General features: G+C 40.1%; 1 protein-coding gene across 2 annotated transcripts in view; it reads right to left on the minus strand.

Moving 5' to 3' along the window:
- The window catches only part of TYW5 (tRNA-yW synthesizing protein 5), a 27,505-nt gene continuing 12,843 nt past the window's right edge, over positions 1 to 14,662 (minus strand). For both annotated transcript variants that reach the window (XM_073633228.1, XM_073633229.1), the window contains exons 5-9: positions 13,551 to 13,595; positions 12,460 to 12,597; positions 12,095 to 12,182; positions 4,522 to 4,638; positions 1 to 2,816 (exon numbers count right to left, since the gene is read on the minus strand). In XM_073633228.1, the coding sequence (XP_073489329.1) occupies positions 2,560 to 2,816; positions 4,522 to 4,638; positions 12,095 to 12,182; positions 12,460 to 12,597; positions 13,551 to 13,595 (645 nt within the window). In that variant the 3' untranslated portion in view covers positions 1 to 2,559. The remainder of the gene's footprint in view (positions 2,817 to 4,521; positions 4,639 to 12,094; positions 12,183 to 12,459; positions 12,598 to 13,550; positions 13,596 to 14,662) is intronic.

Consider the following 14,662-nt stretch of genomic DNA (forward strand, 5'->3'; position numbering starts at 1 on the left):
TCGGTTTTCAGGATCAAGGAAGATTTATTTTCGGTATCGGTTTCGGCCCCAAAAAACCCATTCGGTGCGTCCTTAATTCAAACCACACACGTGAGGTATCACCGCAACATGGAGAGACTCCCAGCCAAGCTCTGCAGTTTCTGCCTTAGGAATACATGGTTTTAGCTAAAATAAATTCAATGTAAATGCAAATTTTTACCAAAATCCTTGTTTTTATCTGCCAATAACAATGCATTCAGATGGTAGCGCTTCCCACATCATCTTCTTCACACAGATCATGAGGTTTTCCAATCCTCTCTTGGGATAGCTGCAGCTGGACTCCAAGTGCCTCCCACTATCTCTCCATCTGATTGACTCCAATAAAACTTTTTCCAGGAACCATGTAGCAGTCTCTCACCATCTCACCAACCTCCCTCTACTAGCACCATAATTCACTTCTCTTTCTACATGACATGTTCGGTATCGATTTACTTGGCGTAATATTATCTTTCACATTATACAAAGGAATTGGGGAATATATATATATTTTTTTAATTTATTAAAAGTGTTTTTTCCCCCAAAAAATTGCATTTGAAAAACTGCTGCCCAAATACCGTGTGACATAAATTGCAACAATCGCCATTTTATTTGCTAGGGTCTGTGCTAAAAAAATATGACAAATGTTTGGGGGTTCTGAGTAATTTTCGAGCAGAAAAATTATGATTTTTACATGTAAGAATGCCAGAATTGGCCCAGTATGTATCTATAATATTATTGGATTGTATATATTGTATTGCCAGAATTGGCCCAGTATGTATCTATAATATTATTGGATTGTATATATTTGCATATTTAGGGGGTGATAGCACTATCTATTTATTTATATTTTTTTGTACTGATTATTTAGGGGGATAATATACTCCAGCTGCTTTGGGCAAAGGGAATCTAGGGGGCTGAGCCCAGGGAATTTTCAAATTAGCATGTGCTAAATGCAGGTGAGTTGATGTGCATTGACATGCATTTTTAACATGTTGCATTGGTATGAAAAATGAGGAGCCAAAATATTGTATTTTCTTTAACCCCAATCTGTGTGTTGGTACACTGGGCCTATTGAAAACCTCTTGTATTTCATTGAGCAATGAAACCCACCGCAGATGGGTTACCCAAGCTGCATATTTACCCGAGTAACACAGCTGAGGTCCACCAGCTGAAATCTTCCTCACCATTAGTTGCACCTATTCAGTGAGCCCTTATATACTTGTGTAGGGCCATATGCTGGTGGGAGGTCTATGCCAGGTGGACAAATGTACATTGTCTACAAATCACACTTACCCCTTAAGGGCCTGTTCACACCATGCATCTCTGTGCGGTGCGATTTCAGCCCATTTATTTTGAATGGGCTAAAATCACAGCACATCAAAGTAGTGCATGAACTACTTTTTAAAATGCACTGCAACTGAATTGCAAGGTACAAAAGTATCATGTGATCTGGTGTGAGCCAATGCACTGCGTCTGTGACCTGCATTTGGAGAGTCCTTAACTTTCTACTGACACCCGCTGCACAAATGGAGTGCCTTTTGCATGTGGTCTGATATACACAGGAACGCACAGTGCGTACCTGTGTGGGCATAGTGTGCACTGGCCTTTACAACGTAAATAGTGGAACTCTCCTTATTGAGTTTCCTGACAACGCTTGGCTTGTTTACATTTGTGTTTGTGGGCAGTGGTGGTGTGGGTTGTACACATAGCATCAAAAATGAAACCCTCTGTCATGTTTTGCTGGCAGTACCACCACCGTACATGACCCATTCAAGTGAATGCAGCCGTGCCACAACCACGACCAATGTATGTGGTTACAGTGCAGTGGTGAAGGCTTGAAACGGGAGCTGAAGTGCTGATATTGCACCTCCCAGTTGCCCTTTTAAAAGCATTCTACCACGGACCACTTTTCAGAGGGGCGACAATGGCTGGCGCAAATGTAAACTAGCCCTTTAAAGTGTTTGTAAAGGCAGAAGGTTTTTTTTATATTTATGCATTAAGATTAAAAGCCTTCTGTGTGCAGCAGCCCCTCTAATACTTACCTAAGACCCATCTCTGTCCAGCGATGTTGCACGAGAGACTTTGCTGTCCGGGACTCCCCCTCCTCATTGGCTGAAACAGCAGCGAAGCCCCATTGGCTCCCACTGCTGTCAATCAAATATAGTGAGTCAATGAGGAGAGAGAGGGGGTGGGGCCAGGCCATGGCTCTGTGTCTGAATGGACACAGGGAGCTGCGGCTAAGCTTGGGTGCCCCCATAGCAAGCTGCATGTTGTGGGAGCACTCAACAGGAGGGGCCAGGAGGGGCCAGGAGTGCCGAAGAGGGACCCGAGAAGAGGAGGATTAGGGCTGATCTGTGCAAAACCACTACATAGAGCAGGTAAGTATAACATGTTTGTTATTTTAACAAAAAACTTTTCCTGGAGTTAAGCTCCAACATATACACATTTGGGCTAATCATGTTCAGTCACAAAACCTGAAGGATCCAAACATCAGTCAATTTGCTGACAACTGATGTTTCACTGAATAACATAGCACAAATTTTATTCAAAGTTGGTACTGTAGGATTTGGATTGTATCCGTAATACCATTTTTCTAGCATAGAAATCTCTGTATTCCTCAGGAAGTTCATCCAATGTTTTCAGGGCCCGATCTAATATCTGTACAGCTCTCGAAGCTGCAGTAGGGTCTTTGTTACCATATGTGTCTGTTTTATCGTAGCATTCAGACGGCAGGTGTTTCCAAAAAACATTAACTCCAACTCCAAACTCTTCAGCAACTGTATTATGGAACCACAGAGCTAAAACCAACAAGAAACAGGATAATGAGTAATATTATAACACTGCAACAATTCCATTTAACAAGCAGGCATGTTTTTGCTAATGCATATAAAAGCAATTAAAGTGTATGTAGTAAAAGGTAAAAAAAACAGTTTACTAAAGTCATTAAACCCAATAAAAGAAAAAATAAATACAAGACTTCTTCTGATTGGCTGACGTGGGGATTGTGACGTCATCCTCTCCACCTCAGCCATTCAAAGGAAGCCTTGCATTCATTCATAAAATACAAAGACTCCTCTGAATGGCTAAGCAGTGCTCAGCCTAACTTGATGTTATTCTGGGAATGGGATGGGAGGACCTCGTAATGCTAACGAACACAGCAATGTACACTGTATGTAGTTGCTGCCGCATACAGTTTATACAGTGGCTGCTTGTATTAGTAAAGGAATTGGTTTGTTTGGACCATCTTAATCCAAACTCACAATTTAAACTTAAATGAAACCTGGAATTAGGCTTAGGCTATGTTTCCACTATTGCGTCCCCAAAGTTGCGCGATTTACACTGCGACTTTACAATGCGATTTATGTTGTGATTTGATGTGTACGACTTTGATGTTCTGCGATTTAGCCAGAGTGATGTAATTCCTTATTCTGCTTAGTTATTTCCCCTCCCTGTCTTCCACACTCACGTACATCAATATAATAAGTGATGTATTTGGGAGGAGCAGAGATCATCTGCTTCCGTAGACTTCCGTGGAAGTCGCAACAAAGTCGCGGTGTCAGGCATGTACATGCGACTGCATTGCAACTTAATACCTTTCTATGGAGAACAAGTCGCATCGAAGATGGAACAAAGTAGTGCAAATACCTTTTTTGGAGACGCTGCGACTTGAGTCGCACCAATTAGAATGGGGACCATTGAAATACATGGGTTTTGACTTGTCATGTGTCAAGTCGCAAAACAAGTCGCAGTAGTGGAAACAGAACCTAAAAGGAACAATGACATTCATTCAAGGACAATAAGGGTGCTATACATGACTGTGCATTTCACCATGTGAGTGCATATTTTTATATATATTTTGATAAATGCTTGACATGCAGTTACTATGGGAGTGTTTTTTACATTTGAGCAATTCTTGTTGGCTCTAGCGGAGGAGGCTTGTGGTTTGGAGGGAGACCTTAATCCTGACAGCGCTTCATGACCATTTATAATATAGTGGCCAACAAGTTCTGGTAAGGAGCTGTGCTACACGTTTAGTTGGTGTGGACCTATACACTATCAGATAAATTGCTGATCACAGACTGTTCACAAAGGTGTTTTTTATATCACAAAGTTGGAAGATACTCTCCTTACCTGTCTTTTTTTTTTTTTGGATAGTAGATTCACATATGCTATTCATTGTATAACTTCTTTTTTTGTTTGATTTGCACATGTATTGTTATGCATATTGATTACCATTTTAGTGCTGCAATTTGATTTCTATATTGTCACCTCTATTACCATTTACACTTTCTGTAACTGCAATACTTTCTACTTATTTCTTTAAGCAATGGGAAGGAAATACACATATGCCTCCAGCAAAAAAACATTGCTAGTTATACTAAAATCTGGCATTCCCACTTGTTTCCAAGCATACTGTAGAGGTTTTGTATTTTGCCATTATAATGACCAGAGGACCCTTCTTTTCCATTTCTGTATGAACCTAAGAAAGATAAATTCACTTACCCGGAATAAATAACACATCCCCAGCTTCTAAGGTGCATTCATAACGCAGTGCTTGAGAGAAAAGTGGATACATAGACAAGTCTGGGTTGTCTACATCTAATACCTCAGACTTGTCACCTGGAAACAAAAAGAAAAAGTTCACGCTCAGAAAACTCATGAATTCACATATGTATACGGAGGTACAGGTACAAACTATTTTGTGATGAGGTCATTCTGATAAAAGTACAGTATTTCTACATTTCTTAGCTACAGTCTTCAAATACCCCCAACAGGTCATGTTTTCAGGATTCCATCAGATGGCACCACTGTCATAATTATTGATCCAGCAATAATAAAGAATAAAAGCTCTGTGAAAAAAAAGAAATCCTTATTTCAACCTCGTTATTCCTGACCTCTGCAGAAGTGGTGCACACAGTACCTTCATTCAACTGATATGATCTTCTCTGCCAATGCAGTGTTTATCAGCACTATTGCTCGTATTTGAATACTGCACACCAGGCTAATGATGGTTTCTGACATAGAGAATAAAGTTGTTCCTCCCTCTCACCTTACCACATGTGTATGACTTAGGTTAAGGGTGCAAATTGCTAGAGGGAACATACATTGTACTACCAGCATGGTTGACAAAGCGGTCTCAGGAGCGCACTGCACACCTCTGACATGGAACATGCTGGATGACATACAGGTACGCGATTCAAACTGCCCGCCCACAGTAAATGTACTGCTGGCGGTCAGCAAGTGGTTAAACCATTGATATATTTTCTATTGTGAATAAATAATGTGCTTACGAGATTTGCAAATCATTGCATTCTGTTTTATGTAGATTTTACACAGCGTCACAAATTTTTTTTAAATTGGGGGTTGTATTTGAATATGCTGTTGAAGGCACGCCTAAAAACATGATGCTACTTCAGTACTGATGGCATAAACACTGTTGCATATGATATTTGAGGTTGAAATAGGTAGGGGTGGTGCTGCGCTAATCCTAATGTTCTCCACACTTCCCAAGTATGGGTAAATAATGGTAATCAGTGGCTAAGGTATAAGCACTAATGGCAGTGGAATAAAGAGCCTACTGATCACACGATGGCTATAGTGCCTAACGTGCTGTGTGGGATTGAACGTGAATATGTGAAAATAAACAAAAGTGTCTAATCACTCTAAAATCATAAATATATAAATAATAACCCAAAAATTAGTCAAATCAAAAAAGGTCTCCAACGCATAAACCAAAAAAGAAAAATGGTGTATACAAAGTTACACTGAGTGTCCGTGGAGATCTGCAGTTGTTGCAAAAGGATATCTTATACCTACAGTGGGTACTTAAAAACACAATATTCAAATACATCAAAACAGTGACTTATATGGCAGCACCAACTGTATTAAAATTAAAAAAAGTGACTTGTGCAATCTAAACACCTCTAATATTGTTTCAAACGTGCCATAAAATAAAGAAGAGTAAAAACACAATGATGGTAGGAACAAAAATTAATTCAAAATGAACATGCAATATTATAATGAATGTCCATAGGGATCCATAAAGGATATAATGTAGTATTCAATGCCAAACAAAAAGTGCAAAAACGCAGGTTGAAAGTTTCTCAAAGAAGGTGGCTTGTGCAACAATAAAGTGTTCAAAAATCCAAACAGTGATCTGTGCAATCTCAAGCAGCTCCAAATGCTTTATAACATGCCAAACGGTGAGGAGATACAGACTGGATTGTATCACATAATAATTAGCTGAGGTAGAGATGTGAAGTGTATACAGGTGCTTTCCATGCAGATGCTCCTACACTGTAAGGTAATGGCCCCTTACCTCATTAACCTGAGTTACAGCATATAATCAATCAGGCACCACTGGTGTCTCCTGTGGGGGTGGCTCCTGCGCACAGCGCTGTCTCTCACTTAGCCTCAGATCATCCACATGTATAGTAACCAAAGAAAACAAGGATACCGTATAGTGTAGTAATTTTATCCACAAAGCTTTATTATTAATAAAAAATCGGTACTCACACAGAAAAAATGGATTATGCAGTGTATCCGGACGAGCGGCGAGCTCGTACACTGCTGACAGTGGAAGGATGTGCCTATCCCTACGTGTGGCGTCACGGGTCACGTGGCTTCATCAGGGAATGCTAATAGGCACTTTTACTTGTCTTTAAATAGACCAGGTAAGTTCAATTAATGGCGGCCATTTTTTCGAAGTTCAATGGGGAATTGCTATAGCGGCCATTTTCCTGGGGATGTATGGGGCGGCCATTTTCTTGGTTATAATAGAGGGTGAAAAACATCAGCCGTCATAGCGGCTGAAGTGTACTTAATCACGGCGTTATAGCCTGTAATTAGTTTGCAATAGAAATGGTTAAGGATGTTATTATAGATTGTGGACAAGGAAAGATTACTCCTGCGCTTGTGAGGGTCTGATTGGGTTTGAGAAGAGTAGTATTGTAAACTGTAGCAAAGCTAGAAGAGATGGTATTGCATGTCCCGCTGCCCAGAGATTGACCCCGGGGTGGTCAGGTAAGGCTATATGAAGAGTGATGGATGAAGGGCGCGTGATCAAGCTTACATCAAAACATATAAAATTTATTTCAGAGGAAATAGAGAGCAAATAAAAGCAATTGAATAATACCAATACTACGTATCATGCAAACAGGTGACAAAATGTAAAAGACATGAAAAATTAAAAATGGGTTAAAAATATGGGTTAAAAATATATATCATGAGCCCATGTTAAGGCGGGTATTTAGAGTTGGCTAACGCGTTTCGAGGATAACCTCTTCATCAGAGCCTATTGAGAAACAGGGTGCAGTCTCTATATGCCAGTAGGCCAAAATATGTACATCAACATGATGGCTAGTTGGAAAAAACGGCCTGAAATGGAAGATGCGATTTTCTGTGTTCCATACCAGTCCACGTTCAAGCGTTCTATGTGATAGTAGATGGTGTGTGGGTTCTCCTTTAAGTTTGTAGAGAAATGGTTATGGGGTGGTGTGGACCTGTCACTGGCTGGGTGGAGGGGAGATCTTTTGACCTGTATATTCCTGGGAAGGTGCTGTCCAGTAAATGGAGGATGGAGGGGGGTGAAGGTCTCATGAGAGAATGCTGCAGCCGTGTGTGTCCGCAGCAGTCTGACGGCTTTTATTATCACAGTACATGACTATAGTCCACGCAAAAAAACATTTTTCAACATTTAATATTTTTCATGTTTTAATTCATTATATAGGATCGATATTTTAACATAAGGGCGGTTTTATATATATATATATTTTTATATAAGAATTTATTATATCTTTATACATTTTTATACAAATGACATTATATATGCTAAATTTTTATCCTGAAATTGGATTTTTAATACTTAGTTTATTTTATTTTATTTTTATTTTTATTTTTTGATTTTTATTTTGCGATATTTTAATGTACCAAGAATTCAGATATTTGCGGCTGATGCATTATATAGTTAGTGCACGAGTAGTATATTGTTTACATTGGAAGGTATTCAGAGAAAATACAGCTGAGACCAATATATTAATTAAAACTGCCAGATCATCTGCCTTGTTAATAGGTGTAGCATGCTTATTTTACCCCCGATCACTACTGGGTTAATTATCCCCTCTGGCCTAAGCTAATAACATCCTTAACCATTTCTATTGCAAACTAATTACAGGCTATAACGCCGTGATTAAGTACACTTCAGCCGCTATGACGGCTGACGTTTTTCACCATCTATTATAACCAAGAAAATGGCCGCCCCCATACATCCCCAGGAAAATGGCCGCTATAGCAATTCCCCATTGAACTTCGAAAAAATGTCCGCCATTAATTGAACTTACCTGGTCTATTTAAAGACAAGTAAAAGTGCCTATTAGCATCCCCTGATGAAGCCACGTGACCCGTGACGCCACGCGTAGGGATAGGCACATCCTTCCACTGTCAGCAGTGTACGAGCTCGCCGCTCGTCCGGATACACTGCATAATCCGTTTTTTTCTGTGTGAGTACCGATTTTTTATTAATAATAAAGCTTTGTGGATAAAATTACTACACTATACGGTATCCTCATTTCCTTTGGTTACTATACATGTGGATGATCTGAGGCTAAGTGAGAGACAGCGCTGTGCGCAGGAGCCACCCCCACAGGAGACACCAGCGGTGCCTGATTGATTATATGCTGTAACCTCAGGTTAATGAGGTAAGGGGCCATTACCTTACAGTGTAGGAGCATCTGCATGGAAAGCACCTGTATACACTTCACATCTCTACCTCAGCTAATTATTATGTGATACAATCCAGTCTGTATCTCCTCACCGTTTGGCATGTTATAAAGCATTTGGAGCTGCTTGAGATTGCACAGATCACTGTTTGGATTTTTGAACACTTTATTGTTGCACAAGCCACCTTCTTTGAGAAACTTTCAACCTGCGTTTTTGCACTTTTTGTTTGGCATTGAATACTACATTATATCCTTTATGGATCCCTATGGACATTCATTATAATATTGCACGTTCATTTTGAATTAATTTTTGTTCCTACCATCATTGTGTTTTTACTCTTCTTTATTTTATGGCACGTTTGAAACAATATTAGAGGTGTTTAGATTGCACAAGTCACTTTCTTTAATTTTAATACAGTTGGTGCTGCCATATAAGTCACTGTTTTGATGTATTTGAATATTGTGTTTTTAAGTACCCACTGTAGGTATAAGATATCCTTTTGCAACAACTGTAGATCTCCACGGACACTCAGTGTAACTTTGTATACACCATTTTTCTTTTTTGGTTTATGCGTTGGAGACCTTTTTTGATTTCACTAATTTTTGGGTTATTATTTATATATTTATGATTTTAGAGTGATTAGACACTTTTGTTTATTTTCACATATTCACGTTCAATCCCACACAGCACGTTAGGCACTATAGCCATCGTGTGATCAGTAGGCTCTTTATTCCACTACCATTAGTGCTTATACCTTAGCCACTGATTACCATTATTTACCCATACTTGGGAAGTGTGGAGAACATTAGGATTAGCGCAGCACCACCCCTACCTATTTCATCTCTCTCTTTCTGGGCTCAGGCTGGACCCTATTCGGTGCAAGGTGCTTTTATGGTAGCGCAGGAATAATATAATTTATTAGCTATGATATTTGAGGTTGACTTAAAGCAGTTGTAAACAGCTGCACTTTTTAAAATTTTTTTTGCCTTACTTGCAAGGCAAAGTCATAATGTGCTAGTATGCACTGCCTATAGGTAAAACTTAACCGCTTTAAGACCGCCCGCCGTTTGATGGCGGCAGAATGGCACTGCTGCCCACAGCGATCAGATTTGTTACAGAACCGATCAGTCTTCAGGTCCAGGCCAATGATTTCTGGCCAGGACCTGCTGATCGGTTCTGGCGAATGAAATGCCTCTCCAGCCTGTGTAATGTAAACACAGGCAGGGGAAGTGACGTCCTCTCCCCTCGTGGAACTCTTTTCGGTTTCAGAAAGAGGACACCTAACAGTGAGTTGCACAACACTACACTAACACCAGTACACGTAGGCACACTTGTCACACACCTATCACCTGGCCATGATCTACTGGTAGATCGTGATCTACAGGTTGCTGACCCCCGTCTTAAAGCTTCCGCCCTTGATCTGATTTTATAGTCCACTGACAGTGTGATTCAGCAACTTGAATTCAAAATCCATCAGTTACAATGCAGGTTTAATAGTTGGTAATAACAAGCACACTTTTCTGATGTTCCTATAAAGCCTTGTTCACACCTGTGCACTTTTGCATAAAAAGCACCTTCCCACTATGTCAAAAGTGCATGAAAAATAATCCCCTTTAAATTCTAACTGTCCTATCTGTTCACTGTGTTTTTTTACAGTGCTGTGCCCTTTTGAAAAGTCCTACTTGCTGCATTTTCAGTGCCCAGTTTGAAAAAAAAAACCAAAAACACCCCTTCCATTATAGTCAATGTCAAAAGGGTTGTGATAAATAATGTGTACTCTGAATGGTCTAGAGTGGTTAGTGGGGTACCCCAAGGCTCTGTCCTGGGACCAATTCTGTTTAATTTATTTATAAATGATATGGAGGATGGGATAAATAGCTTGATCTCAGTGTTTGATGATGACACAAAAATATGCAGGGCAATAACAACACAGCAGGATATAGAGTCTTTACGAGAGGACCTGAATAAATTAATGGAGTGGGCTACTGCATGGCAAATGAAGTTTTCCATTGAAAAATGTAAGGTAATGCACTTGGGGGTAAAAATATAAACACAAGTTACTCATTAGGGGGAGAACCCCTAGGGGCTTCCAGGATGGAGAACGATCTAGGGGTCCTAATAGAAGATAATAGAAGACAGACTGAGCAATAGCATGCAGTGTCAAGCTGCGGCTACCAAAGCCAGCAGAATATTAGCATGGAAGGGAATTTACTCCAGAGATAAAACTATTATTCTACCACGTTATAAAACTCTGGTTCGGCCACATCTGGAGTATTCCAGTCCTCAGAAGGGATGAGCTGGAGCTAGAGAGAGTCCAGAGAAGGGCAACTAAATCAATATGGGGACTGGAGGACCTCAATTATGAGGAACGACTACAAGCGCTAAATGTATTCTCCTTGGCCAAAAGACCCTTGAGAGGAGAACTGATAGCAATTTACTCATTTCTCAACGATGATCCCAGCATAAGCCCAGGTTCACACTGAGCAGCGGGAATGAAGCTATGCGAGTTCAGCTGAACTCGCACGATTTCACTCCTGCATGTCAGTCCCGGTTTCAGCTGCGATTTCAGAGACATCTGTGCAGGTTTCTGCTCAGATGTCAATGTAAATCTCAGCCCGAAGTCACAAAAAGTAGTACAGAAATGACTTTTTGAAATTGGTGTGGCACCGCAAATGCAGTGTCACACCGATTAGGTCGGTGCCATTGCCGCCGATTTGACATGTCAAATCGTCCCAATGTGAACCAGGGCTAAGTATAAAACTTTTCAGTCCCAGGGAGTGTAAGAGGACACAGGGCCAAACGAAGAGACTGGAAGAGAAGCGGTTTAACCCTAAGCTGCGTAGAGGGTTTTTCACTATCAGGGCGGTAAGGATGTGGAATTCTCTTCCATAGTCAGTGGTGTCGCAGGAAGTATGGATAGTTTTACAGGACTCTTGGACGGGCATCTTAGCAAAAACAATACAGGGGGATATGGGAAATGATTTTTCTACATAGACACACACACCTACACAGGTTGAACTGGATGGACTGTTGTCTTTATTCAACCTTACCAACCATGTAACTATGTACCTGCACCCAAAATGCACCAAAAAATGCACTGAGCTCTTTTTAAGTGTGTTTTTTGAGTCACGTGTCAATTGTCAATTTTTTCCAGGTAACCAGGGATTTCAATGCATGTAAAACACATTAATGCAACACATTAAAAATGTGCTAAAATCACAATATGCAATTTTAAAAAAACGCATTATGGCATTTTTAAGAGCACTGGTGTGAGCGGGCCCTTACTCTACCCAACAGATAATAAAGAACATATCTAACAAGACTAAGACATTATATTGATGTGATATATCATCCTCACCTGATAAATATAAAAATGGTGCATCCCGAGGGCTGTATAGGACAACTCTTTTTCTTCCGGTTACCTGAATAAGTAAATTATCCATCACCTAAAACAGAAGAGTCTTCTGTCACTACAAGAACAGAAATAGAATGAACTTGCATACTACAATAAAACTTCCCCTTCTTGTATAGATTAAGATTGCATCAGGCAGATCATCTGTTCCTAAACACAGGTAACTGCAGGATGAGTGGATGCATGAGAACTGTAATGGACAGCTCCTGTCAGCCTGTCATTGTTTTCTTGCTAGAGGAATCTGCTGTTCAGCCCTGTGTGTAAATGAGGCCTTATGGTGTAACATACTTATATCTATAGAAAGAACATACATCATAGTGTGTCCAGAGCTGCAGCCCCGGAGAGCTGATTCGGAAAACACTGGAGAAGAACTGATCCTTTTCAAAAAATTCAGGAATCTTGATATCTGCTGCCAGCTCTGGAAATTGTTTGTTGATGTCTGCAATATCCTGTGCAAAGCAATGATATAGTACGACATTAGTAAATAGAACCATTATAAACCCAGAGTGCTAAACGGGTCCATAATCTGAATGTTCCCTGGCATGATGTGGGTATATCCAGACGTCAGGTGCTCTATTATACAATTCTCAAACACAACCTCTGTAGTCAATATTTGAACTCCCCCTTTTGCTCCCTTGCCTTCCTATTGCCCACACAATATAAAGGACAGTCTCACAGAATTCAGCAGACACCAAGAGATGCTTGCTCTATGGACATGGGTTAGCTTACAGGGTATGGTGATTCCAAGAGTTTACTTTAAAGAATAAGTTCACTTTTCTAAAAAATAAAAATAAAAGAATAAATGCACTTTTTTTGCAGGTAAAAAAAAATGTGCATTTACTATTTTTTTTTTTTTTTTAAAGCCTGGAAAGCATTGTACCAGCGATCAGCGGATTGCTGATGCCATGTAGAACTCGCCCATGTGGGCAGAGTCCCACACTGCTGCTCTGTTTTTAAAAATTGACAGCTAGTACAGGGAGAGAGAGCAGCGGCTGCAGCAGTGAGAACATGTTACATGTTCCCAAAGGTGAACTTATCCTTTAAAGTTTGTGCACCTTAAATCCGCCAAAATTAAATGCATTGTTCTGTCCTCTACCTAGAGAACCTCCATACGGTTATATTACTTTTTACCATGACACACTCATGCACAATTTCTGTGGCCATATACACATAGATCTTTTTTCATTCAGCCCCCAGGAAGGTACAGTATCTGCTAATCTGATCACCCTTATTACTCTAGGTTCGTTTCCAGTACATTATGGTATAAATGCACTGTGTTTACAAGTGATGATTTTTTTAATTTTGTGATTGATTTATTAGTTTCACAACGAAAACATAAAAAAGTACCCTAATTCTATTACGGTTCATATCATTTCCTTTCCATTTCATGCTTACTTTTTACCTTACGAGGGTCTTCACCTAAAGATCGGAGATAGTATTTCTCATCCTAGTAGAAAAAAAACAACTTTTCAAAAGACAGAAAGAAGCCTGGATAACACAGACTTGTTTTTCTATAGAAAGGAGAACAATTGCGCTGATTACAGTCCTTATATCCGATGGCAGGGCATGGCAATTCAGATAATATTATATAGCTGAAAAAACTTCAGAGGAAGGCACCACACTGGTGCAATCACAGGTAAATGTCCAACCATCTAATAGAAAACATGCTTACCAGATACTTAGTAAGCAAATTTGGGCAATTGGCTTTAACCCAGCCCAGGCCTTTGCCTTCCACGATCGGAATTTCACGTGTAAGTTGATACAACTCTTAATTGGATACCATAAATCCGTGGCTCCGTAGAAGATGATATAACAATCAGCCAGGGATGAGTGTATATCTTAGCCAAACCCAGGCCTTTTAGTTCACAGCAGATCCCAAATGATATAAGATGAGGCAAAATTTTGTCCGATCCGTAACTCCGTACGTAATAATCAATAGTCTGCAGCTGCAATGCTCAGTAGTAATAGAAAGGGTACAATAAAGAATGTGATAAGGACCTTCATCTCTCGTCTTCAAAACTGCTGCACTTGTTATACTTTACAAAGCATGCCAGCCTGACCACACACAAAACAACAGCAGCTGTTATTCCTACAATCAGTCCAATCAGAGTGTGATGTATTTTATCTTACATGAGAAGTCAAAATGCAATAAGCAGCACCCCTTGTACATGTTTCCTTGTGATATCTGCAGGATGTCCCTCCAGCCACTTTGTACTTTGTATACACTGACACTCGGGAAGTGAACTGTGCTGCCTACATTTGGAGAGGAGTCAACAAGGCCTATGATGAAAGGTACAGAAGGTGGATCACTGATGATTTGGGGATGTGTGAGCTACAAAGTCACAGGAAATTTGGTCAAAATTGTTGGCAAGATGTTATCAAAAAATACTGGAGGAACATTTGCATTCATCAGCCAGGAAGCTGCGCATGGGACGTACTTGGACATTCCAACATGACAATGATCCAAAACACAAGGCCAAGTTGACCTTTCATTGGCTACAGCAGAATAAAGTG

Source organism: Aquarana catesbeiana, linkage group LG06, assembly GCF_042186555.1.
Source record: "Aquarana catesbeiana isolate 2022-GZ linkage group LG06, ASM4218655v1, whole genome shotgun sequence".
NCBI classification, from domain to species: domain Eukaryota; kingdom Metazoa; phylum Chordata; class Amphibia; order Anura; family Ranidae; genus Aquarana; species Aquarana catesbeiana.